This window comes from Salvia hispanica, chromosome 3 (assembly GCF_023119035.1).
Source record: "Salvia hispanica cultivar TCC Black 2014 chromosome 3, UniMelb_Shisp_WGS_1.0, whole genome shotgun sequence".
NCBI classification, from domain to species: Eukaryota; Viridiplantae; Streptophyta; class Magnoliopsida; order Lamiales; family Lamiaceae; genus Salvia; species Salvia hispanica.
Window position 1 is genome coordinate 3185098 of NC_062967.1, and position 24458 is coordinate 3209555.

The following is a 24458-nucleotide window of genomic DNA, read 5'->3' on the forward strand; positions in this document are numbered from 1 at the left end:
TTGTAAAAATTATTATTTCGGACATTGTAAAATTAATACTGCCGACATACAGGGTTACTCCCTCCGTCACAGAAAGATTGTCCTAGTTCATTTTTTGTACTCGTTTTGCAAAAATAATAATAAATAGGTTTGGTTGAAAGAGAGTAAAATAAGAGAAAGAATAATGTAGGTAAGACTGTTCTATACATTATTTTCTCTTTTACTTTATTCTCTCTCTACTTTAACTATTTATTACTATTATTTTCGCAAAACGAGTGTGAAAAAGAAAATGAGACAATCTTTCTGGGACGGAGTATTTATTTATAGCAAAATGCACACGCGCTAATTTATAGTTTCTTTATCACGTATTTCTTTCATTGTTTTAGGTAATTGAGGTTTCTTAGTGAAGAAATTAAATGATTGGATTATGATTAAAAAAAATTAAATAACTTTACATTTCATAAAAAAATGGGCTTGACTGGGTCACTAAGAGGGCGGCCCATGGGTTTGCTAATGAGTTTTAAGATTGGGTCGTTTAGTAGTTTAGTTTCCTGGCACAATTTCGGATTTAATGTACTTTTAATTTGAGAAATTTTGAATTCTATAAGATATGATGAATTGATAAAAATAATAATTTATCCAACTGGAAAATAGTTTATAGTTTGTTATTTTTGGACGTCTTACTACATGTACATTTTTATTTATTGGACATCTTTTATTTTTTCACAAAATAATATTCAAATAAAGTGGAGTCTTTTCTTGAGCCACAAAACACAATACACTAATGAAGTGATTGTACTCTTTATGTGACTTCCCAGGTTAAATAAGACGTATTCTCTTTTAGTACATCCTGCTATGCTAAGTGAAATACTTTTTCTTTTAGCAAAAATGAGTTAATTGAGAGAAATATGCTAAATTAACCTTTTTGATGATGTCCATTCTTAACTAGAAAGCATGTATTTGAGTTCAGGTGATTCATTTCAAAATGAAAACTCTAATCATTTCAAAATGTCTTACTATAAGTATCTCTAAAGACATCATACTGATAAAGAAGAGAATAATTGTCGCATGATAAGAGATAAAAGTGGTGTAGTTTGGCTACTCAACTGTTTAAGGACCACAAGTATTTAAAGACCAAGACCATAAGATTTGAAGTAAAAAAAGTAATGAGAATACAAGGATGGCAAATGGGCCCCATATTATATTGTAAACGTAAATAAAAAAGAGATAACAAAAAAAAATCATAACACCCCATATTATATTGTAAAATAAATTAAATAAAAAAGAACAAAAAAAAAACATAACACATAAAGATGTATAATGAGATGTTCGATTAGATATTTTATTTTATAAGTACACAGTAGTACTTTTTCTGTCCGTCATTAGGAGTCCCAATTTATGATTATAGTTTATAATCCATTAGGTGTTTCGATTCGTTTTAACTATGAATTATAGGTTGATCTCATATTCAATGAACTTATTCCACTCTCATTTTATTAGTTTAAAATTATAATAGAAAATTGAGTCGTATATTCCATTTTTTTTTTATCACTTTCTTTTATAAGTACTATTTTTTATAATACGAATTATAGGTAGATCTCATATTTAATGAACTTATTCCACTTTTATTTTATTAGTTTAAAACTATAAAAGAAAATTGAGTCGTATATTCTAATTTTTTTTTAGGTTAAATAAAAGTATTGATACCGTTGATTTTCTTAGATTCACTTTATAAATGACGAGAAAGTGGGTTAATAAAAGCGACGCAGACAAATAAAAAAGAAAAACAAAAAAGGAAAAAACAGAGAGAAAAGATGCAAACAAACAAAACAAGAAAAAGGCAAATACACTGTCAAGCACTCTAGCATAGCACGATCCGTTGGATTTGCGAGACAATCTGCCGAAAGCCCTCTTCTTTTCCCGTTCCCGATTTAGGGTTCTCTCTCTCTTCCCCCCAAACGTTTCCGTTTGTTTCAGGACGGAGGAGGTACACTCACTTCTCTTCCCCTTTCCATTTCTCAGCGACTCACTCGATCTATTTTCGCTCCTTTTTTGCTCAAACCACTAAAATCCGTTCAAATTCATCTCTCTCTGGAAAAAAGTTTTGATTTTTAGTTGAGGGTTTATGTTGGTTCAGCACCACCAATGGGAGTTGAGTTCTACAAGAATCCAGATTAGTTGCTCTGTTCTTTGTTTAAATCTGCGTGAATTAGCGAATAATTAGCGAATAATTAGTGTATTAGTGTTTCCAGAAACAATAGTTTGTTTTTTTTTTGCTTTTTTGGGGATAATTAGTTGGTTTATTAGTTTGTAATTGTGTATGATTGATTATGGATAAAGGGATTGAAAATTTGATATCTGCTAGAAAGTTGTTAAAAGCCAATGTGGAGAAGTCTAAGGCCTTAGGTTTGTCTTTAGAAAAGGCTGGACCTAGGCTAAATGAGATTAATCAAAGATTACCAACGTTGGAGGTGGCTATCCGGCCTATACGGGCTCAACGGGACGCCCTTAGCACCGTTGGTGGCCACATTAACCGAGCTGTGGTTCCAGCAGCTGCTGTTCTAAAGGTTTTTGATGCCATTCATGGGCTTGAGAAGTCGTTGTCCGATGCCCAACACAATCTTCAGGGGTATTTGGGCGTTCTCAAACGCCTTGAAGAGGCATTGAGGTTCTTGGGAGATCATTGTGGGATGGCAATCCAGTGGTTGGGTGATATAGTGGAGTATTTGGAGGATCATAAGGTGGCGGATGATTGGTATATCTCGGGTTTGAAGAAGGCTCTGGATAGCCTTCGGAGATTGGAGGTAGGGGAGGAGAAGGGCCGTCTTGATGGGGGGCTGTACGTGGTTGCAGTGAATAGGTTAGAGAATGAGTTTAGGCGGCTGCTGACAGAAAACAGCATTCCATTGCCAATGTCTTCTCAGTCTTTGCCTGGTGAGCAAGCCTGCATTGCTCCATCGCCTTTACCGGTGGCTGTCATTCATAAGCTGCAAGCTATTTTAGGGAGATTGATCACTGATGGCAGGCTTGAAAACTGCGTGGCTATTTATATTGAGGTGCGGAGCTCAAATGTCCGGGCTAGTTTGCAGGCGCTTAATTTGGATTATCTTGAGATATCTGTCTCGGAGTTTAATGATGTGGCGAGTATTGAGGTGTACATTGCTCAGTGGGGCAAGCATCTTGAATTTGCTGTGAAACACCTTTTTGAGGCCGAGTATAAACTATGCAACGATGTTTTTGAAAGGATGGGGTTGGACGTTTGGAAGAGCTGTTTTGCTAAGATAGCTGCTCAGGCTGGATTTCTCGCCTTCCTGCAGTTTGGAAAGACGGTTACAGAAAGCAAGAAGGATCCGATCAAGATGTTGAAGCTTCTCGACATCTTTGATTCGTTAAGCAAGCTTAGATTGGATTTCAATAAACTCTTTGGTGGAGCTCCGTGTGCTGACATTCAGAATCTGACTCGGGATCTTATCAAGAGGCTGATTGAAGGCGCGTGTGAGATTTTCTGGGAGCTTCTGGTTCAGGTCGAGCTGCAGAGACAGACGCCTCCGCCTCCAGATTGTAGTATCCCTAGAGTGGTGACTTTCATCACTGATTACTGCAATAAGCTTCTTGGCGATGATTATAAACCGATCCTCACGCAAGCCCTAGTCATCGAGAGAAGCTGGAAGCACGAAAAGTTCCAAGAACGTATCCTTATTAATGAGCTCTTGAACTTGGTTAAAGCCATAGAGCACAACTTGGAGACTTGGTCGAAGGGTTATGACGATCCTGCCTCGTCGTATCTGTTCCTGATGAACAACCACTGGCATCTATACAAGTATTTGAAAGACACGAAGCTTGGTGGCCTGCTCGGAGATTCCTGGTTGAGGGATCACGAGCAGGGCACGGGGTATTATTCCTCCTTGTACTTGCGCGAGAGCTGGGGCAAGCTCCCAGCTCTTTTGAGCCGGGAGGGGTTGATCTTGTTCTCTGGCGGGCGTGCCACTGCTCGTAACTTGGTGAAAAAGAGGTTGAAAGAATTCAACGAGGCATTTGACGAGATGTACAAGAAGCAGGCGAGCTGGATCGTTGCAGATAAGGATTTGAGGGACAAGACGCGCCATGCCATAGTTCAGACGATCGTGCCTGTTTACCGGAGCTACATGCAGAACTACGGCCCTCTGGTGGAGCAAGACCAGAGCGCGAGCAAGTACGCGAAATACACAGTGCAGTCGATCGAGAAGATGTTCGATTCTCTCTTCCTTCCGAGACCTCTGAAACAGGGGAGCAGTTTCAAGGCGAGGCGAATGAGTGGGAAGTTCAACAATGCCGTTGTGGATCAGTATAAGACTTCTCCGGTCACTGTATAGCTGCCTTTGACAAGATGAACATCTTGCTGCTTGGGGTTTTAGAGGGAAATTTTATGTTAAGTCTACTCATTCATGACTTGTCTCTATTTTGCAATCTTTAATAAATATTTATGTGTATTGTAGCTGTCTGTGCTATTATTTCGGACAAGTTTGTTTAGAAGTTTGAGAACTTTGATTCTTCGTTAGTAAAGCACGAAGAATGTGACAAATTATGTGCTGCAAAAAAGTGTATTTTTTTTGGCGACTTCCTGTTATACTCTTTGGAATGATGAATGTGACTAGGGGTGTGCATTCGGGTTTCGGTTCGGTTTTTCGCTCAAACCGAATCGAACCCGAAAAACTGAATTTAGGCTAAAATTGAAACCGAACCGAAAAATTGAAAAATCGAACTTAAAAAACCGAACCAAACCGAAAAAATCGAAATTTTAAAACAAAACTGAAAAACCGAAAAAAATAGTATATATTAATAGGGATGTAATCAATTGCTAACTAATTACCAATCCCAAATTGAGACCAATTTTCAACCATTAGATTAGAAGATCTTGTGGTTAATATGATGCCAAGTGTAATATATTTTAAATTTAAATAATTATTAATTAAATTAAAAGGGTATTAATGTCAAATCTATATGTAGTAATTATAACTAACTACTTTCTCTCTCCTCAAAATCATCTCAAATCTTTAAATTTACGTAACTCTCTCAATTTAAATTATTTTTTCGCAAAAAATATATCAAATTAAAGATAATTTAATAAGGATTCCAACGAGATCTCAATTGCATATGTTCCGACGATGTTCGGGTGATGAAATTTGATAAATTATATTTCAATTTTCGTACATGTTGATAAGCAGCTATTTTCAACAAATGCAACAAAAAATCTCAATATATTGTAGGCAAAATCTCAATATTATGCATGTCCAATCTCAATAAAAATGTGTTGATATTCCAATGTCATATTGTTGATATTTGTAATACACAATGTTGATATAAAAAAACACTCACGAAAATTATCATATGATAACATAATGACGATATTACCCTTTTGTTGATATTTTGTCTACTATTTATTGAGATTTTGTGAGCTTTAATCTCATCCACTCATTTTAAAATCTAAGGGTGGAGATTTAGTCTTGATTTTGGATTAGGGTGCTAAAAGCATTAGAATAGGACCATATATTAATATATATAATTTATTGTATTTTATATATACTAATAGAATATAAATATATATAATATAAAATTAATAGAATATATATAATATTTATTATATAAAAATATATTAAAAGAATATATACTATATATGATATAATATACTAAATTAATAGAATAAAAATATAATAATATATTTAAAATATAATTCGGTTTTTCGGTTTTTTTTTTTCGCCCAAACCAAACCGAACCGAAAAACTGAAATTTTTGTATTTTTATAACCGAACCGAACCGAATTTCAAAATTTCGGTTTGGTTCGGTTCGGGTATTCGGTTTTCGGTTTATTTGCTCACCCCTAAATGTGACAAATTATATGACTATGAATGCGACTTTATTGATATCCCTGTATTTATTATGAAGATTTTTTTTACTATGTATTAAAATGAGTATGAATCTATTAAACCCCTAGACAAGAGAAAAAGACTACATTCGTCAATAAATAAAATAAAAATAAAGTTGTAAATGACACGAGTTTTAATGCGCAATTAGTAAAGGATGAGAAATTCACGAAAAAGATGGTGAAAGTAGTGTAATTAGTAAAGTGAGCGAAAGTGAGGAAAAAGGTGGTGAAAGTGGTGTTATTGATTATGAGTTTATATTTAGAATGATGTGGAGGTTTAGTATTGGTTTAAGACGTTTTATTTTCAGAATTAGTCTAATTTTGATAGACGTCCCAAAATAGTTGAGTCATTTTTTTATCGTGAGAAGTTTGCTCACAGTTGAGTCATTTCCCTTCGTCCCAAGGTAGTTAAATTGTAGTATTCCGTTTTTGTTTGTCACAAGTTAGTTGAGTTTTTTTTTTTTGGTAAAAAAATTATTCCTTCTCTATATTACTCTCTTTCATCTCTGTTACTTTTCTCTCTCCACTTTAACTTTTAACAAATCAAGTCCGTGATCAAAATAAATGTCTCAATTACCTTGGGATGAAGGGAGTAATAATTAACACTTTTCACACTTTTACTTTACTCTTAAATTATTCTTTCTATTTTATTCATTTTCTACTACTACATTCCTTCTACTCCATATTTTCCCCCTTTTACATTTTTATATATCTAGTTAGGGTCCTGTTAGGTTGAGATTTTTTAGCTTAATTGAGAATTGAGATGTATTTTTAGCCACTCATCCACAACATTTTTGAAATGTCAACTGCAAGTAGATTATGTCAACTAAAAGGTATTATCGTCAATAGCCTGTACATCAAATGTCAACAACTTATAGAAAAATGTCAACAGCTTGTCAATAGCTTGTATATTAAAATGTCAACATAACAATATATAAAATATATCAAATGTCAATCAGTTCAGCAACTTGTATTAATATGTCAACAACTTGTATAAATATGTCAACAACTTGTATAAAGTGTCAACAACACAAAAACAATTCTTGCAATTAGAAACCAACAACTATTTTATCTTAATTTTTTTATTAGGCACAAGTTCTGGCATCATGATCATTCAACACATGTCAATAGCCTGCATATCAAATGTCAACAGCTTGTATATCAAATATCAACAGCTTGTCAACAACTTGTATATAGTGTCAACAACTGAAAAACAATTCTTGTAATTAAAAAATAACAACTATTTTACGGCTCTGCACATCATCATCATCATCAATAGAATCCACACTCTTTTCCTCAACGATCTCGCCCTCTCCATAGTCATCATCATCTTTTCCATCTTCCTCCAGAAAGGGGTGCCCCGAGACTAGCGACGAAGCCTTCTGAATCAATTCATCAAACACCTGGAGAATCCGATAGAGCTCCACCACCTCTACCGCCTCCTTGCACTGCTGATGGCTACGGAACGACACCGTCGCTCTCTTCACCTCCTGCAGCACGGAGAAGAGCTCCGGCAGCATGCCCTGCGGCGGAGGCTGTTTCTTCTTTGAGATCTCGTCTAGCTGGAGGTGCTGCTCAGTTTCGACGGTCTAGAGCACGGAATTCACTGCCGCGACTTGCACGATGGACGGCTGCGTCGACATGGATTTGTAGATTGCGGTGATTTCGTCCATTGCGGCGGCGTAGGTTGCTGCAATGGCAGAGGGTTAGATGGGATTCGGGGGCAAATTGTGACCTTTTATAAAACAACCCTAATTAAACACATGAAATTACCATTCTGCCCTTTCATAATTAATTAATCTAAAAATATTTTTCATGTGTCAAATTCTGAACCACTCATTTAATAAAAATCAGTGGCTGATAATGCATCTCAATTCTCAATTAGGCTTAAAAAATCTTAATTGTACACAACCTTATCTTGTTAACATAATAAATAGTACTATTTCTTAAACTTTGTGCTAAAATTTTTTTATCTCAAGTATGAGTAGGCCTGCAAATTCAGGTACGCACGGGTACCAAAACCCGAAATCTGTAAAATATCATACCCAATGCCCAATCCGTATGTTAATTCGGATACCTTAATACCCGATGCGGGTACCCAAACCCAATTAATCGGGTACCTGTAAACCCGAAACATTATATTTAAAACTTAATCTATTTAAATTAATTATATTGAGATAAGTATAGGAGTAAATAAAAATAACATAATAACTTATTGGCTATTGTTAAAAGTTCAAACTTCAATCTCAAACCACGTTTATCGGTGGAAACGGTCGACCGCCACCTCATTTGCAATTTAAAAAAAAAGGAAAATTGATGGAGCGGTCTCTCTCTCACCAAGACCGTGGCCTCTTTCACCCCAACCACCGACCGCTTGGTCTTCATCCCTTCATCCAATGAGATTGTGCCAAATGGCACAATCTCATTGGTTGATATATATATTTTTTAAAATTTATATATCTTTAACATATTATATTCAAAAATTATAAAAATTATATCAAAATTCATAATTTTTCTTCCTCTATAAATAGAGACCACATTTGCTATAGTTTTGCATAAAAAAAAAATCATCTTTCCTACTCCTATAATCCTTCTTGTTTCATACAATTTCATATTTTTTTTGTTTCCTTTGTTGTTAACTATGGAGGATGATGAGATATTCTCCGGTTCCCTAAATTTCAATATTTCCCAAAACATCAATCCTTCTCAAAATTTCGATCCTTCCCAAGATTATTTCCCTAGATTTGATGATTTTCCGAGTTCTAATCAATTTCAAAGTCCAGTTCAAAACCAACCGTCAAGCAAAGACAAATCAAAAACCAACACGAGTGCTTCAAACACTCCACATGGTTGGAGTGAGCAAGAAGACATGACATTAATGTCTGCTTGGTCTTTCTTCAGCAAAAATGCAATTGTTGGCACCAACCAAACTAGTTTCCATCTGTGGAAAAATGTTACTGATCTGTATGAGCAAACAAGAAAAGAAAATCCAACAATGGGCCAACCAAGAAGTACGGAGTCATTGAGACAACGCTACAAACGAATCAATGCAAATGTCTCAAAGTGGATTGGTGCATACAAACATGCGCATGATCGAGCTACGAGTGGCCAATCTAAAGAGGACATTGAGAAAACCGCTCAACAACTGTATGGTAAGAACAAGTTTACTCACCATAAGGTTTTTGAGGAGGTGATGAGATACAATCCCAAGTGGGAATTGAAATTGAATAGCACTGGTTCAATGTGTTTCCAGCCAGATGAAGATAGTCTTGAAAAAAGTCGTGGGAGCTCAAAAAGGTCGAAGACTAGTGAGGAAGGAGGACCTCAAATCGACTCCACTCCTGAGAGTCGTTCTTCTACATTGCAACGTCCTATTGGGAGAGATCAGGCTAAAGCTAAGGCTAAAAGAAAAGGCAAAGAAGTTGCAACACCATCATATACAATTCCTAATGATTTCACTGCAGCACTGCGTGAAATGAGAGTCACACGTGAAAGGGAATGTGATATTCAGGAACGGAAGATCAAGGCAGCTATCCTTACTCCGTTGATGGCTAGGAGGGACTTAACTCCAGAAGAAGAAGATCTGAAACGCGCTCTAATAGCAGAGTTGTTTGGGAAGTGATCGTAGTTTATATATTTTCAATGTGTGTTTCTTAGTATGTAACTTTCAAGTTCTGTTGCTTAGTATGTAATTTTCAATTTTCGCTGCTTAGTATGTAACTTTTATTTTCTGTTGCTTAGTATGTAATCTCCAATTTCCGTTGCTTAGTATGTAACCTTTAATTTTTGTTGCTTATGTAATTTCCAATTTATGTGATAAGCCCTTCAATCAAAGCATGAATAGATAAAATGTGCTCACAAATGGTGGTGGAATCCAATAGAAACCCATGTGATCAAGAATAATGGAAGTATGCCTACATGACAAGTCATTTTCCACTCACAAGTGGTGGTGGAATCCAATAGAAACCCATGTGATCATGAATAATGGAAATATGACTAAATGACAAGCCATTCTCCATCACAAGTGGTGGTGGAATCTAATAGAAACTCATGTGATCACGAAAATCTAAGTATGACTACATTTACAAGTCATTTTTTTTAACAACTGGTGGTGGAATCCAAGGATATCACATGTGATCACAAATGATAGTTGTGGAATCCTATGCTCAATAAATTACTTCTATATATTTACTTATATGCTTCAAGAAAATTACACACAAATCCTCTCACGATTATTGAGCCAACTCTTACTAAAAAATGTCATCAAGTTCTAATTTTGAAGCTTTCAATCTTCTCGAAGACAATGAATGGGAAGAAAAAATTGTTGAACAAAATCAGCAACTCGATCAACTAATCGAGGATATAGCTATTTGGCCAACAACCTTGTCTTCACAACCTACAAGCCAGACGACTAGAGCTAAAAGGAGATACATTGAAAGGAAACGCGAAGAGGGTCATGATATTATTTTTGAGCAGTACTTTGCTGAAGATCCAATCTATCCTCCAGATTTTTTTCGAATAAGGTATCGCATGCGAAAACCTTTGTTCGAAAAAATAATGAACAAGCTCGTCGACACCGACAAATTTTTTGTGCAAAAGCGTGATGCTACCGGTCGACTTGGTATGTCTGCAATTTAGAAATGTACAGCAGCGATGAGGATGTTGGCCTACGGGGCGGCGGTCGACTTGCACGACGAATATTTGAGAATGAGCGCACAACTCTTTCGCAAATCTCTCATCAAGTTCGTTGAAGGTGTAATTTCTAACTTCGGCGATGAGTACTTGCAAAAGCCCAATGAAGAAGAGTTGGCAAGACTTCTGCATATTGGAGAACAACGTGGGTTTCCAGGCATGTTGGGTAGTATTGACTGCATGCATTGGGAATGGAAGAATTGTCCAACTTCATGGGCTGGACAATATGCCGGAAGAAGCGGGAGTCCGACAATCATCTTGGAAGCAGTAGCATCTCAAGATCTGTGGATATGGCATGCTTTTATTGGAACTCCAGGTTCGAGAAATGATATTAATGTGCTTGATCAATCTCCTGTTTTTGATGATATTTTGGAAGGTCGAGCACCGAAGGTCAATTACATATGGTAAATGGCCACGAAAAAAATATGGGATATTATCTAACTGATGTCATATATCCTCAATGGGCGGCATTTGTCAAATCTATACCAGGTCCACAAACGATGAGGCACAAGTTGTTTGCTCGACATCAAGAGTCTGCGCGAAAAGATGTTGAGCGAGCTTTTGGTGTCTTGCAAGCTCATTTTGCTTTTATCAAATGTCCATGTCTTATTTGGGATCGTGATATTATGGGGACAATAATGATTGCTTGCATAATCTTGCACAATATGATAGTGGAAGATGAAAGAAGCACATATTCGAATTATTGTGATCCAGCAGAATTTATTCAAGATCGATTTGGACAAAGTAGTCGTGAGAATGAAGATGGAGATGCGAATAATGATTTCATATATTCTATGAATAGGATTGTGAGTCTAGCTTCTTACATGAAAAACAAAGCCCAACTTCAAAACAGAGAAGCTCACAAAGCTCTGCGAGATGATTTGGTTGAGCATATATGGGCAAAATTCGGCAATTGCAATTGAATGTCTAGTTTTCATCTTATGTATGGGCACCAATTATGTATTTTCAATTTCATATTTCAATTATTGTAATGTATATTTTTTATTTGTTTGTTTTTATAATTTTTAGTTTGGCATTTATTACGTTTTCCTATAAATATATAATAATAAGTATTTCATGTATTAATAATAATATTAAAAAATAATGTAAAAATAAATATATAATAGTGTGGTTGGGTGGTCATTGATAAACCAAGAAAATGTGGGTGGTTGGGTTGGATGAATCTTGATGATGTGGAAGATGATGTGGAGGAGATAGAAATGAATTAAATATTGAAAAAGTGGTTGGTTGGGTTGGGTTGAGTGGTTGCTGATAAACATGGTCTCAATATTTTAGTTTTCTTATTACTATGATTCAAAGACTCTAAATATGGAGTAGTATAATAGACATGACACTACTTAATTTTAAATAAAAGAAAGTTTTGGCATAAGTCAAATTCAAAAGAGATTATGATAAACATTTTAAAATTTTATTAATGAAAATTTAAATAAAATGGAGAAAACATAATTGTATATTGAAGACATAACAAATTAACAAGAAAGAACATAAATAATATCCATAAATAGGTATGAATCGGTACTAAATACGGGTTTCGGACACCTAAAATCTGAAAAGTTCTTACACCAAATATCCGAACCCATAATTTCGAGTTTCAGGTACTCAAAACCCGCTAGGTATCGAGTTGGGATCGGGTACACCCAAAACCCGAGAACTAAATTTACAGCCTTAACTATGAGGGAGTAAAACATAATTATCGGACAATATAAATCAATCCAAATAAGCTGACGACAATAATAAAGTAACCCAAACAAATAGCAAAGCCAAAAGCTCTAAGTATCTAGTATAGTACTAGTAAAATTTATGTTCGTTCTATATTCATTAGACTTGCAAAAATTAGTTACAGAAGATAAAAATAGAAGCTAAAATATCTAATAAATCGAACAATATAACAAATCTTCCTTTGTTGTCTCTCCTTAAATAAATACTCCGTATATCTTAAGATTTTATAGATACATACATTTCCACCGTTAACATCTAGGAAAAAACTTTATACTCTATTTATTCCACGATATACTCATGTCATTTCTCATTTTACAATAAAATCATCTTTCTTCTACCTACAGTATTATCTCTTTACTTCTCTACTTTTTCTCTTTCTCATACTCTACTCTCTCTACTTTAACTCTTTAAATATGAATTTCTTAAATCTCGTGTCCAGTAGAAGTGTTTCGCTTATCTTGGGATAGAAGAAGTAAAATTAATTTATTATAGAAGAGCTCCTTCAGAAATGAGGAAAGGAAGCCACTTCTATTTATAGAAGAACTCTTCTAGAAATATCAAAGATAGAGGAATATTCTAAAAAATTTCAAAGTAAGCTAAAATTCGAGAAACATTTGAAAGTCTATGTACTTAGAGCATCTGCTGTGAGGACAAATATTGAAGAATGGACAAGAGTTGCAAGCATATAAATGGGCTACCCTAATTTCATTAGTATGTGGCCTGTTGGGAAGTACCCCAAGAGCAAAACCATGTGGACTTTGCCCAAAGCGGACTATATCATACTAATGTGGAGTTCGGGTGTGCACCACCGATCCCCAACAGTGGTATCAGAGCCTTGGTTCAGAGTTGGGCCTGTGTGGCTCGGGGACCAACAGTTGTATCAGAGCCCTGGTTCAGAGTTGGGCCTGTGTGGCTCGGGGACCAACAGTTGTATCAGAGCCCTGGTTCAGGGCTGGGCCTGTGTGGCTCGGAGTTTGGTGGTTGTGTTTGCAAGTTCTCCAATGTCTCTGCGTGGTCTCGACCAAGACATGTGGTGACCTGGTGACCTATAACATGTGGTAGGCCTTTTGGGGAGTACCCCAAGAGCAAAAGTGCGAGGGCTTTGTCCAAAGCGGACTATATCATACTAATGTGGAGTTCGGGTGCGCACCACCCATCCCCAACATCTGCAATGGCGGATGTCCCGGCGGACGTCGGACCAACGTGTCGGGCATCCGCGCAGGACATCCACCATTGGGTCGGGAGAGGCGGACGCGAACGTCTCCGGCGGAAGTGAGGTATCCGCGGCCTTCCGGCGATGTCCGCTATTGCGGTGCCACGACAGACGTCCCGATTTTTTATTTAAAAAAAAAAATTCTATATATACAGCTCGTTGAACTTTTAATTCCGTAAATTGCATATTTGTGAATTTGTGAATTTGTGAATTTTTATTATTGTGGATGTCCGCCGGGATGTCCTTGCAATGTCCGTTATTGTACAGTGAGATGTTCTTATGACGTGGCAGTGCAGTGGGATATCCTTATGACACTAGGAGGTGTTTTTTGATGTCCGTCGGGACATTCGTTCCCATTGCAGATGCTCTTACAAACGAATTAAGTACTTACTTCTTTTCAAACAAAGTTCAGATAAACTTCTAGACACATTCGAAAGTCTATGTATTTACAAACAAATTACTTACTTCTGTTCAAACAACGTCTTCAATTTAAAGAAAATTTATTTTTTTTAAAAAAAAAAGTTAGAATAATTTTTATATCTAGAATAAAATATTAAAATTAGAGGAAAAATCAGAAAATATCAAAAGTTGATGTATTTATAGATAAATGACCATTTTAAATCATTATATCTTTGTTTCCATTTCAAATTTGAATAATTGATATGGTTGCAAGTTGTTAGGAAAAAAGATCTTTTTTAATAAAAGAAAAAAATTGCATACTACGTTTCCTAATACACTACTAATAAGTTGACATATTTCGGAATGGATCTCTTACACCACTTTTCCTCGTCCATGAATAGGAAAAGTGGTGTAGAAAGTTATTTTGGGAAGTTCTATCATAGTTGAATATTTTTTCATTGTAGGAAGTTTCCTCATAGTTGAGTCATTTCTGTATATAGTACTCCATCCGTCCCCCATAATTTGTCACTATTTGACCTGACATGGGTTTAAGAATTACTACCTCTGTCCCTGAAAATTTGATACATATTACCATTTCGGTGCGTCCCTGAAAATTTGATACACTTCACTTTTATCATTTTTGGTAGTGGACCCCATATTCCACTAACTCATTCATACTCACATTTTATTATAAATCTAATACTTTAAAAGTAGGACCCACATCCCACCAACTTTTTCAACTCACTTTCCATTACATTTCTTAAAACCCGTGTCGGGTCAAAATGTAGCAAATTTTGGGGGACGGAGGTAGTATAATAGAAAGTGGGTTGAAAAAGTTAGTGGTATGTGGGTTCTACTTTTATATATTAGTTTTATAATAAAATGTGAGTGAGAATGAGTTAGTGGAATATGGGGTCCATTACCAAAAATGGTAAAAGTGAAACATGACAAATTTTTAGGGACGGACGAAAAAAAAATATATGACAAATTTTCAGGAACGGAGGGAGTATCATCTATCCAAAAGTAATTGAGTTATATTCCTTTTTTGTTTGTCGCAAGTTTGTTGAGCTATTTCATTTTTGTAAAAACTTTATTCCACGTCTACTTTACTTTCTCTCTTCATTTCTCTTACTTTCCTCTCCATTTTAACTTTTAACAAATCAATTTCTTAAATTCAGTGCTACAAAATAAATGCCTCAATTACCTTGAGGCTTGAGATGGAGGGAATAATAATAAACATTTTTGTTATTCTTACTTCAATCTTTCTTACTTACTTTATTCTTTTACTTTATTCACTCTCTGCTATATTCCCCCTACTTGTTTATTCTCTTTTACATTTTATACTATCTATTAAACGTAATAAATACTCTATCTATTCCACAATTAGAGTTATATTTTGCAATTTTACTCCATTCACAATAATATATGATAAGTTTATCCTACACTCCACCAACTCACTCCACTCTTATTTTATTATTAAATTAATATAAAAAATAAATCTCATATTATACTAATTTTTAATCCATTATTCGTAACAAATTTTAAAAAATACGCTCGTACCAACAAGAAAGAGAGTATTTATTTCTTAAATAAATATAAACGATTCATGATAAGCTAACAACGATTAAATTATGCCTAACAAATAGCAAATCCAAATCGTTCAACAATAATCTGACTTGCACAAATTCGTTACAGAGAATAAAAATAGCAGCTAAAATATGTATAAATCTAACAATATTGAGTAACTATTTCCCCGTTTGTCTCTCCCTCTGAAACGTCCATTACATTTTATACCACTCTCACTGAAGAAAGCAATAACACTTTTGCTTCAATGGTGGACAAATCGAAGAAGAGCACTATCAGCGAAGATGACATGTCCGCCGTCTTGCAGAGGTAACATAGTGAAAATAAGAGTTTTATCGGTTTCTATTTCGGTATTTTATTCCGTATGTCTACGATTAGATACTCCTTGAACACGGTCCTCGCTTTGCTGCAAGAGGTGGATCAAGCCGCCGCCGGAGTGAAGATTAACTGGCGCGAGGTGGTGAAGAATTCCGCCACTGGAATTTCCGGCGCGCGGGAGTACCAAATGCTGTGGCGCCACCTCACTTACGGCGAACCCCTAATTGATCATCTTGACAACGATGCTGAGCCCCTCGTCAGTAAATTCCTTCTCATTTTTTTTAATCTGTTCATACAATTTGTAAATTGTGTGCAATTTGTTGCTGCTTGCTTGTTTTAATGCTGGTTTTTTTACTGGATGAAATTCAATTACTTTTCTTATGTATGAAGATTATGCAATCCCTGAAACTTGTTAGAAGGGGGAATTTCACTGGTGTTACATCTAAAAGATGGCAGTTCTGAGTGTAACTTTTGTATCTTGTGATTCTAGGATGATGACAGTGATTTAGAGCATGAGGTGGAGCCTTTGCCTGCTGTCGGCCGCGAAGCTTCGGTGGAAGCTGCAGCGTGTGTTAATGTATGTCCATACAGTGGTATCCTTGTGTTTCGAAAAATATACAGACCAAGCATTTGATGAATGTGTTTTTGACATGATAATTACGCACACAATGAAGTCTTTGATGTTGGGATTAAGACATATTTACGATTTAGTTGATTTGATTTATGTGTTTTGACATGATAATTATGGAGTGTCTGTTGCATGTTACTCAGTGATGGACTATTGAACTTTAGTTTGCTTTCTAATTATTTGGAAAAATACTATGCTGGTTATACCGTCCACTATGAAATTGGTGTCTTGTTGTAGTTAATAGTTATGCTATTCATCACTAAATTACTAGATGCTGCTTGTCCTCGATGTGGTCGTTGTTGGATTAGACGAAAGTCTCGTAAATTATCTATATGCCCCTGAACTCGAGCCATCTCATAAGCTCCATATTGCGTTGGTTTACTGATCTTGTGAAGGCATCAAGCTCAAACATATTGTTATTATATTTGTTCTAATGTAAATTCTTTTGGGACAGGTTTTAATTGCTTCTGGCTATCCAAATAATCCTCAGCCCCCAAACAACTCCACTATTGAGGCTCCGTTGACTATTAATATACCTAACACAAAGGCTGTGTGTGCTTCTTCAGATGACTCACATCTTTCGGATATAATAAGGGGGACGAAAAATGTTACAATCTCTGTTTCTGTACCAAAACAACCACTGTCTTCAGGAGTAAGTGGTGAAAAAAGGCTTAATGATGAGGTAACAGAAGTGAACCCGCCTTCTCGAAAAAGACGGAGGAGTTGGACTTTGGAAGAGGACACAAAACTCACTGCTTCTGTACAAAACCATGGCGAACGAAATTGGGAAAATATTGCTAGAGGGGATTTTAAAAATGACAGAACAGCATCAGAGCTATCTCACGTATTCCATCTTGTTTCTTATATTTTATGCATCATAACTTCTATCCAGTCTAGAGAGCATCAAGTGATTGTCAAATGTTTTTCCTTTTATGCTATTTGTCGATCAGAGCCTCTTCGTAGTATTGGTTTCTTTTTTAGCAATTTAACTATTCTGTTACTAACCTGTGCATTCTTTTTGGTGTTATCTGCAATGTATATTAGATGAATATCTTTTCTGGTTAATTTATGGAGGATGGGTTTCAGTTGGTATTTGTTGATATTGATTAGGTCTCCTCGTTTATTCAATAATTAGTTGCATGCCATTCATAATTGTGTACAAAAGTTTATGTTGCTGAGCTATTGAATGAAATGGACTTGTGCAGAGGTGGTACATTCTTAGGAAAAAGCAAGGCAATACAAAGGGTAGTACCAGCTCACAACCTCCTGAAACTCAACTTGCAGCTGCACATCGAGCCATGAACCTAGCTTTAGATAGGCCTATGAGCGACAACTTGAAGTCTGTTTCCCACAAGGCTGCTGGTAATCTTCTCTATATGTGTATTTAGCAACTGCTTCGAGCTGTACACGGCCAACTGATTATCCATTTAGAAATCACTCTTTGGATTGTTGGTACATTGTAGGAAAGATACCTTGATAATATGTAACGTTTAGTACATATCGATTAGTACGCCTCATAACTCTCTTTTTTCTTGCAGCTGGAATAAAAGTTCAGCATCAACCTCCAAAAGCCTCTGCATCACCAGCAGATCAACCATTTCCCAGAGTAGGGCCTTCAAAACCCCAGATGCTGGCTAGTCGGCCTTCTGTGAACCCAATATCTGACACAGACTCAATGATCAAAGCTGCTGCAGTTGCTGCTGGGGCTCGCATAGCTACTCCTACAGATGCTTCTTCACTAATTGAGGCTGCACGATCTCAAAATGTTGTGCATATCACAACCGGAAGCATTGGCCATCAACTTCCGAGTAATGTGCATTTCATTCGTAATGGTCTTGCAAAAGCACCGATTTCCACTTACTCTGCTCCTAAACCAAACATATTAGAAACTGGGGAAGCTAAGCCAGCACAAAGTCGCTCAACAAAACCCGCAGCATCAGCAGCTCTTAGTCCCACTGGAGCTGTCCCAGTGTTGAATGCAATATCTGTAAAGGAAAGTGCTGCAGTGCCTGCATTGCCCAATCCATCTGCTAAACTTCCTGTAACTGCGGTTGATGTAGTCGTATCTACATTAGGTAATGAGAAAAAAGAGCTTGGTAAAAGCAATCAACTTGCTGATCAGGCCGGAGTCTCTGGTTGTCTTCCAGTGGAACAAGAACATGAAAATCGACCAGTGGCGTCGGGCAATCAGTCGGAAGAAGTTGGAAATAGTCAACCTTCCTCTTCTGGTAATGCACTGCAAGAAAACACAGGGGGAGATAAAGCTTCTGACTCCGTGTCTGAACCAGTCAGTCGAGCAACAAGTGATGGAATAGCTTTACCTTCCTTAGAAGTAGAACAAGGTAAATCATGAATGCCTAGACCTACAGTTGATTATAGGATTGCAAAAGTGATAACATTGATTCTGCAGCAGGTAAAACAAATATTGATGGCCAATTGACAAGCGAAGGAACTGCTGAGGATACGAGTATAATTGAAACGAGTGAAGATTTACCCAGCACAAGCAAGAATGGCGCTGCCATATGAAGCATGCAGCAGCTTAATAAAGTGATCTTCACTTAACTAACTTTGTTTTGAGCCTTAATTTCCTGATTTCTAGTATATTACTGCAGAGGAAGTTCATTGCAGTCTGGATGCTGATATTTCAAAGTACTTTCGAGAAGAAAAACGCGACAGAGATTGTTGATGGAATGACGCTCAAGTACTGCACAGCTAACTTGCAATGAAAGAGTCTTGAAGTCCGTTTACAGGGCAAGTGTTTTTACCTTTTTTACATGAATTCCTTCGTGGAAGGAAACAAGTAACATTAGTAAATATGAACGTTGTCTCTGTGCATGCTGGATTTTGTGACCTTTCATTTGAAATTTATTTCTTTTTGAGTAGTTTGAATATTCTTCTCTTAATTTGAATGCAATTATGTATTAGTGCATAACTTATATTGCTGTTTTAGACCATCTCCAATAGTACACTAAAACCTAAAATGAGATAGGTATTTAGCTCCAATAGTACTAAAAAACCAATCTTATTTTTGGTTTTTGAGAAAAAAATATCTATCTTTAGGTTTACACTAAACCAAAACCTAAATTTTTTTCAAATTTTGTGAGTAAAAAAAGCATAATATAGAGAATATTCTTTTAAGTTTGAGTTTAGTGTAAATGGTTGGAGTAAAATTAATATTTAGTGTGAGATTTACACTAAAATAGGTTTGAGTTTAGTGGAAGGGTTGGAGATGCTCTTATGGTCCAAATAATTCTATATTTTCAAATATTTTTTAAAACATTTTAATTGATTAATTTGAGGTGAAATTCAAATAAAATAATACTATGATAATGAAAATATTAAATTTTTAAATCCATGAAGCGAATATTAATCCAATTTTCCAACTTTTCTATATTCCAGAGAGGGAAAAATGGCTTCCTCGATAATGCTCCATTTCCCTCTTTTAAAACCGAGTTTTCACACCCGGACAGCTAAAATCACTCAAAAGAGCACCGTCTTTCTCCGCTCCGCCGCTCGAATGGACTCGTCGTCGCCGGCTTCCGCGAACGCACCGGCGGAATCCGCCGCTACCACCCAGGACACTGTGGTGCAGTACATCGTGCTGCGGAGGGACCTAATCGACACGTGGCCGCTGGGGAGCGTGGTAACACAGGGCTGCCATGCCTCCGTCGCCGCGATTTGGACTCATAAGGATGATCCAGACACTCTCTCCTACTGCTCTCCTCCCAATCTCGATTCTATGCACAAGGTTACTAGTTTCTAATTCAATTACCCAATTGTTGTTGATGCCGATGCTAATAATTCCTTAATTGATGCTTCGCGTTGGTTAATTTCGCTCTATGCTAGATTAGTAGAGAAGTCATTTTATTTTGCTGAAGATGTGTGTTGTTAGCTGTCTAGTTTGTTGTTTGGTGGAGAGCAACATTTGACTTGATGAGAATAACTGGTTAGTGGATCTTGAGGAGTTAATCAATTGACTCCATATTATCGTGCCATTTGAAAGTAATCTAATGATTCTAAGATGAGTTTGGATAGTGAGACCATTAAAAGCTTCACAAGCTAGGGAAGCTGCTATTCAGGTTTTGTCATAACTTAACTATATATTGTGGAGTAATTGGATAGGTAATTAGGGATTTGAATATACCTTGTACGGAGTAAAATGTTTATGAGTTTCGGTTGAAGGAACTGGTAAGAGCGAGTGCAGTGTGTGTGCTTTGGTCCACATATGTAGACGCACATAAGCCTAGGAGCTTGATGGAGTTCAGGATTCATCGTGGAGTCAGTGTACTCATTATTAATTGCACATTGATATGCAGTATAAATGTATAATCCTTCTCGATCAGTTAGCTGAGAATAGAACCTGGTGAACAGGTGAAATATGTTCTATCTTTTATTGAACCATTTGCAAACTGCTCTGTATGTGGATGATATAATCAGCTTTTGTAAATTATACAGACCTGTTAAGTAAACTACTCGTTGCCTAATACTACAAAGAGTTCTTGATTTGAAACAGAACTTCATATTACTATGAATGAATTAGATGTATACTCGAGCAAAGGAGCAAAGACTGGCATTGTCATTTTAGTATCCAACTTCATCTTTAGCAAATTTATTATCTTTTGTTAACCACACTTTTCTTTGTGTAAATGCAGGTCACTCTTGAAGTAAAGGGTGAAACTCAGTTATTAAACTTGTCGGAGAAGCTAAAAGCTGGTGGCGTCGCTCATAAGCTGTGGATAGAACAACCTGAGAACTTTGCTACTTGCCTCGCTACAAAGCCTTGCCCGAAATCCACTGTATCATCATTTTTCAAAAAGCTCAAGCTCTGTAAGTGATGAGACCCAGATTTTCAATCTTTTTTCATTAATGAATTTAGATGAGTTTCTTGCTTATATCGAGCTACCACTTCAATTTTTGTTGCAAGATTCCCATTATTGTTGTTGTCAATGTGTAACAGCGTAGTAGTTATTATTATTAAATAAATAGGAAGCATTATTCATCCTAATTAAAAAATAGATGATTGTATTTGCCTCTAAACTGTTAATTGGGAAATCCAAATAATAATCCCCCTCCACACAAAAAAACCCATAAATCAGGAGATAGTAGAAAAACTGTAGTAGATTATAGCTATACGAGTACTATTGTATTATTCATATTTCATATGCGTGTGAGATGAATTTAAGAAGTTTCTTGTTGTAGTCTTGTAATCTAGTATATTTGTAGATTAATTCATGCTAATTATTTGAACTATGAAAACTAACATTTCCAAGCATGAGCAATATAAACATACAGAAAAACAATAATCATGCATTTGTAAAAAAACATAATTACATAAAATATAAGTATAACAATAATCTTACAATATCCATACAATTATATATATACAATATCCATACAGTCCTAACTTCATAAAAAATCCTCAGTCCTAAAGGAAACCGGTAGTATAAGTTATAAGTGACAAAAGAAAAAGGAAAAATGAAGAGGAATTGGTTATTGGGCGACCAAACGCCTTGAACAGATTGAGCAGTATAATTTGCGCTTGGTTTTGAAATAGAGCGGCACGAAGCAGAATCTCCAGTTGCTCTGCACATCCAAAGCCTGCACCATTCCGCCGCAGTAAGGACACGCTCCGGGCGCCGCCTGCCGCCCAATCACCCTCTCATCTTCGTCGCACACGAACACCAGGCACATCTCTCTCTCTACTGATTTAACGTTTGCTTCCGCTCAAATTAAACGGTTTTGATTGGCTGATTAATTGATTGATTGATTTTTGTTGGAATGAATTGTTTCGAGCGGTTGGAAGATCGGATAATTGCGGTTTATATAGAGGGGATTGGGAAAAGAGGGATTCTTTTCTGGAATAATCTAGAAAAGGAGAATTACTATGAAATCCGATTTGAAGCAATTAATTTCCAGATACGCAACTTCGTGCCCCACTGAATAATTCAATGTATGTGCACACGCCTTTGACGCTTTTGTTCGACTTTCCGCGTATTTTGCTTCTTCCTTTCCCCATAAGAAAATCATACATTAAAATCAAATTAAAAATGTATAGTTAATGACGATAACAATTTTTATATGGATTCCTATTTCTGTTAATTGTATTTTGTGACAAACTGACAATCCAATTTTTTTGCATTACAATCAGACAAAAGATGTGCTTGGACTCCTCCAAAATTTCCCAGTAGTTTTTTGTACAGATCAACTGGTGCTAACTGAAAACCTTACAAAAACAAAAGCACATACATCAACATCATGAGCTTCAACACAATCAACTGACATGCAAACCATATTTAACTCATCATTGCTTCAACTTTCTGAGCTGTGGCTACTTATGCTCCTGCAGGGATATGACGGTTTCAAACGCTCCAGCGAGCGCTCTCACCTTGTTCCGCCTCTGCTCACGGGTCATCTCTTCGATCACGTTGTTGGAGAGTCCCACGTCCTTCTTCCCGTGAGACAGTCTTGGCGCTGCTTCTCCGCCATCCTCACCTACCCCCTTCTGCACCTCTCCTGCCTCGCCTTCGAGTTTCACATCCAGTTCTTTCGCCTCTTCTCCCTCGTCTTCGTCGGGCTTACTGTGATCAGGATTAGTAGTGCTATCATCCACTTCACTCAAAGGATCAGCATCATCTTGTCCTAAAAGTGTAGGAGACTCAATTGTAGGCACATTGTCATCACTTTCTTCACAAATTGTGGGGCTCTCGGCCTCCCCATTGCTGGCGTCACGCTGTTCCAAGGTCATAGGGGACGTTTCAACCTCAGAAGCGTCACCACCATCAGCATCAAGCACCTCAGACGCTGTCGGAGAATCAGCCTTGTTGTGGCTTTCATCCTCGAGTTCTAGATTCCCCACCACTTGATCTTCTTCATCTCCAGCAATGTTAGTTTCTATATGATCCGATGGATCTTTCTTTCTCGAAGCACTTTTACTTGCAAAGGAGGCGCTCTTCTTGAGACCGCCCACAGCCCTAGCATACAGATGCTGTTTGCTAGCCTCCCTTGTCCCTTTCAAGCTCCGGTCGCTTTTGGGCGAGCTAACTGCCCTACCGGTCTTCCCGGAGAACGAGGAGGACCGTAACGACCGGGTGGGCGAGAAGCCCCTTGGTTTCGTCGTTGGGGTTGGGGAGGGGGGCTTGTCGAATGACCTCCTCCGGGCTAGAATATTCTCCTTAATGGCGTCCCCGCATGAGAGCAATGACGAGAGCGTCGGCTTGAGGTAGTTGGGAGTGGCTTTCTGCGACGATGGGGAGGAGCCGAGGCTTCTGCTTATGGAGACAGGTTTGTAAGGTTTGGGGCTTTTGAGATGAGAGGGAGAGATTCCTCTCTTCTCAGTCACATATGAAACATCCTCTTTTCTTCTTGTTGACATCTCCACACACTGCTATTACCTGCAAACGAAATCACACTCCGTTAATACGTCGTGTATATTGATGATGTCATTTTATATATCTACGACAATGCATGTAGAATACGAGGAATGTAGCATACGATACATCGATATCACATACTTGATGCCTTGATTTTGTGTTTACATAAATGGAGTATGCATATCTGCATTACATGATGATCAATATATACTTATAAATATTTCAGCATGCAATACAGAATCAAAAAATCAAACTTAAAAGTTTGACATAAATATAATCATGTAAAATAGAGGCATAAACATGCAACCACTAACCCAAATAACAAGTATTACATACATTTAGATGTTAGAAATGCTAAATGAAATTGAAAATACACACCTTGTTCAATTAAAGAGCAGTATGTGGTTTGAATGTTTGAAGAAGAAGAAGAAAAGAAGACTAATTAGGTTATGTTGTAAAGATTGAGAAATGGAAGATAGAGATAGTTTTTGCAGTTTGAAGAAGTTTGAAGAATTTGGGTTGTTAAATGAATGCGTTAATCGTGCACAGCCCAACATACAATTGGACATGGGAAATTGGGAAGCACGTAGGAGTACTAATTATTTTCAAGTTATTTTCCGTATTTTTTATATA

General features: G+C 36.8%; 7 protein-coding genes across 11 annotated transcripts; 5 read left to right on the plus strand and 2 right to left on the minus strand.

Moving 5' to 3' along the window:
- The first annotated feature begins 1761 nt into the window (after positions 1–1761).
- Positions 1762–4453, plus strand: LOC125215676 (exocyst complex component EXO70A1-like). The gene has a single exon (XM_048117172.1). It carries the CDS (start codon positions 2310–2312, stop codon positions 4329–4331), a length of 2022 nt encoding a protein of 673 aa, XP_047973129.1. The 5' UTR covers positions 1762–2309; the 3' UTR covers positions 4332–4453.
- Positions 4454–8522: 4069 nt separating this feature from the next.
- Positions 8523–9503, plus strand: LOC125215210 (glutathione S-transferase T2-like). The gene has a single exon (XM_048116560.1). The coding sequence runs from the start codon at positions 8523–8525 to the stop codon at positions 9501–9503; it is 981 nt and encodes a 326-aa protein (XP_047972517.1).
- Positions 9504–10534: 1031 nt separating this feature from the next.
- LOC125215218 lies at positions 10535–11496 on the plus strand. Its single transcript, XM_048116577.1, has 2 exons — positions 10535–10949; positions 11063–11496. Exons 1-2 carry the CDS (start codon positions 10535–10537, stop codon positions 11494–11496), a joined length of 849 nt encoding a protein of 282 aa, XP_047972534.1.
- Positions 11497–15677: 4181 nt separating this feature from the next.
- On the plus strand, positions 15678–19337 carry LOC125212693 (CUE domain-containing protein C354.10-like). 5 transcript variants are annotated; one of them, XM_048112925.1, is made up of 8 exons: positions 15678–15818; positions 15888–16083; positions 16318–16404; positions 16910–17299; positions 17661–17817; positions 17994–18797; positions 18866–19002; positions 19068–19337. In XM_048112925.1, the coding sequence occupies exons 1-7, from the start codon at positions 15757–15759 to the stop codon at positions 18979–18981; spliced, it is 1812 nt and encodes a 603-aa protein (XP_047968882.1). In that variant the 5' UTR covers positions 15678–15756; the 3' UTR covers positions 18982–19002; positions 19068–19337. The 5 variants fall into 5 exon arrangements, with proteins under 5 accessions (XP_047968882.1, XP_047968884.1, XP_047968880.1 ...); XM_048112927.1 differs by having other exon boundaries at positions 17994–18263; positions 18342–18797; positions 18866–19337; XM_048112923.1 differs by having other exon boundaries at positions 18866–19337.
- Positions 19079–21347, plus strand: LOC125212695 (putative peptidyl-tRNA hydrolase PTRHD1). Its single transcript, XM_048112930.1, has 3 exons — positions 19079–19206; positions 19855–20203; positions 21108–21347. The coding sequence occupies exons 2-3, from the start codon at positions 19865–19867 to the stop codon at positions 21288–21290; spliced, it is 522 nt and encodes a 173-aa protein (XP_047968887.1). The 5' UTR covers positions 19079–19206; positions 19855–19864; the 3' UTR covers positions 21291–21347.
- A 418-nt stretch (positions 21348–21765) lies between these two features.
- On the minus strand, positions 21766–22307 carry LOC125212696. The gene has a single exon (XM_048112931.1). The coding sequence runs from the start codon at positions 22144–22146 to the stop codon at positions 21946–21948; it is 201 nt and encodes a 66-aa protein (XP_047968888.1). The 5' UTR covers positions 22147–22307; the 3' UTR covers positions 21766–21945.
- Positions 22308–22576: 269 nt separating this feature from the next.
- On the minus strand, positions 22577–23827 carry LOC125212694. Its single transcript, XM_048112929.1, has one exon. The coding sequence runs from the start codon at positions 23825–23827 to the stop codon at positions 22784–22786; it is 1044 nt and encodes a 347-aa protein (XP_047968886.1). The 3' UTR covers positions 22577–22783.
- Positions 23828–24458: the final 631 nt, after the last annotated feature.

Coding starts and splice junctions, on each gene's coding strand:
- LOC125215676 (XM_048117172.1), top strand. CDS start 2,310: ATGGATAAAGGGATTGAAAATTTGATATCTGCTAGAAAGTTGTTAAAA.
- LOC125215210 (XM_048116560.1), top strand. CDS start 8,523: ATGGAGGATGATGAGATATTCTCCGGTTCCCTAAATTTCAATATTTCC.
- LOC125215218 (XM_048116577.1), top strand. CDS start 10,535: ATGAGGATGTTGGCCTACGGGGCGGCGGTCGACTTGCACGACGAATAT. Junction 10,950..11,062: donor TTTTGATGATATTTTGGAAG/GTCGAGCACCGA, acceptor AATCTATACCAG/GTCCACAAACGATGAGGCAC.
- LOC125212693 (XM_048112923.1), top strand. CDS start 15,757: ATGGTGGACAAATCGAAGAAGAGCACTATCAGCGAAGATGACATGTCC. Junction 15,819..15,887: donor ATGTCCGCCGTCTTGCAGAG/GTAACATAGTGA, acceptor GTCTACGATTAG/ATACTCCTTGAACACGGTCC. Junction 17,818..17,993: donor TGTTTCCCACAAGGCTGCTG/GTAATCTTCTCT, acceptor TTTTTCTTGCAG/CTGGAATAAAAGTTCAGCAT.
- LOC125212695 (XM_048112930.1), top strand. CDS start 19,865: ATGGCTTCCTCGATAATGCTCCATTTCCCTCTTTTAAAACCGAGTTTT. Junction 20,204..21,107: donor ATCTCGATTCTATGCACAAG/GTTACTAGTTTC, acceptor GTGTAAATGCAG/GTCACTCTTGAAGTAAAGGG.
- LOC125212696 (XM_048112931.1), bottom strand. CDS start 22,146: ATGTGCCTGGTGTTCGTGTGCGACGAAGATGAGAGGGTGATTGGGCGG.
- LOC125212694 (XM_048112929.1), bottom strand. CDS start 23,827: ATGTCAACAAGAAGAAAAGAGGATGTTTCATATGTGACTGAGAAGAGA.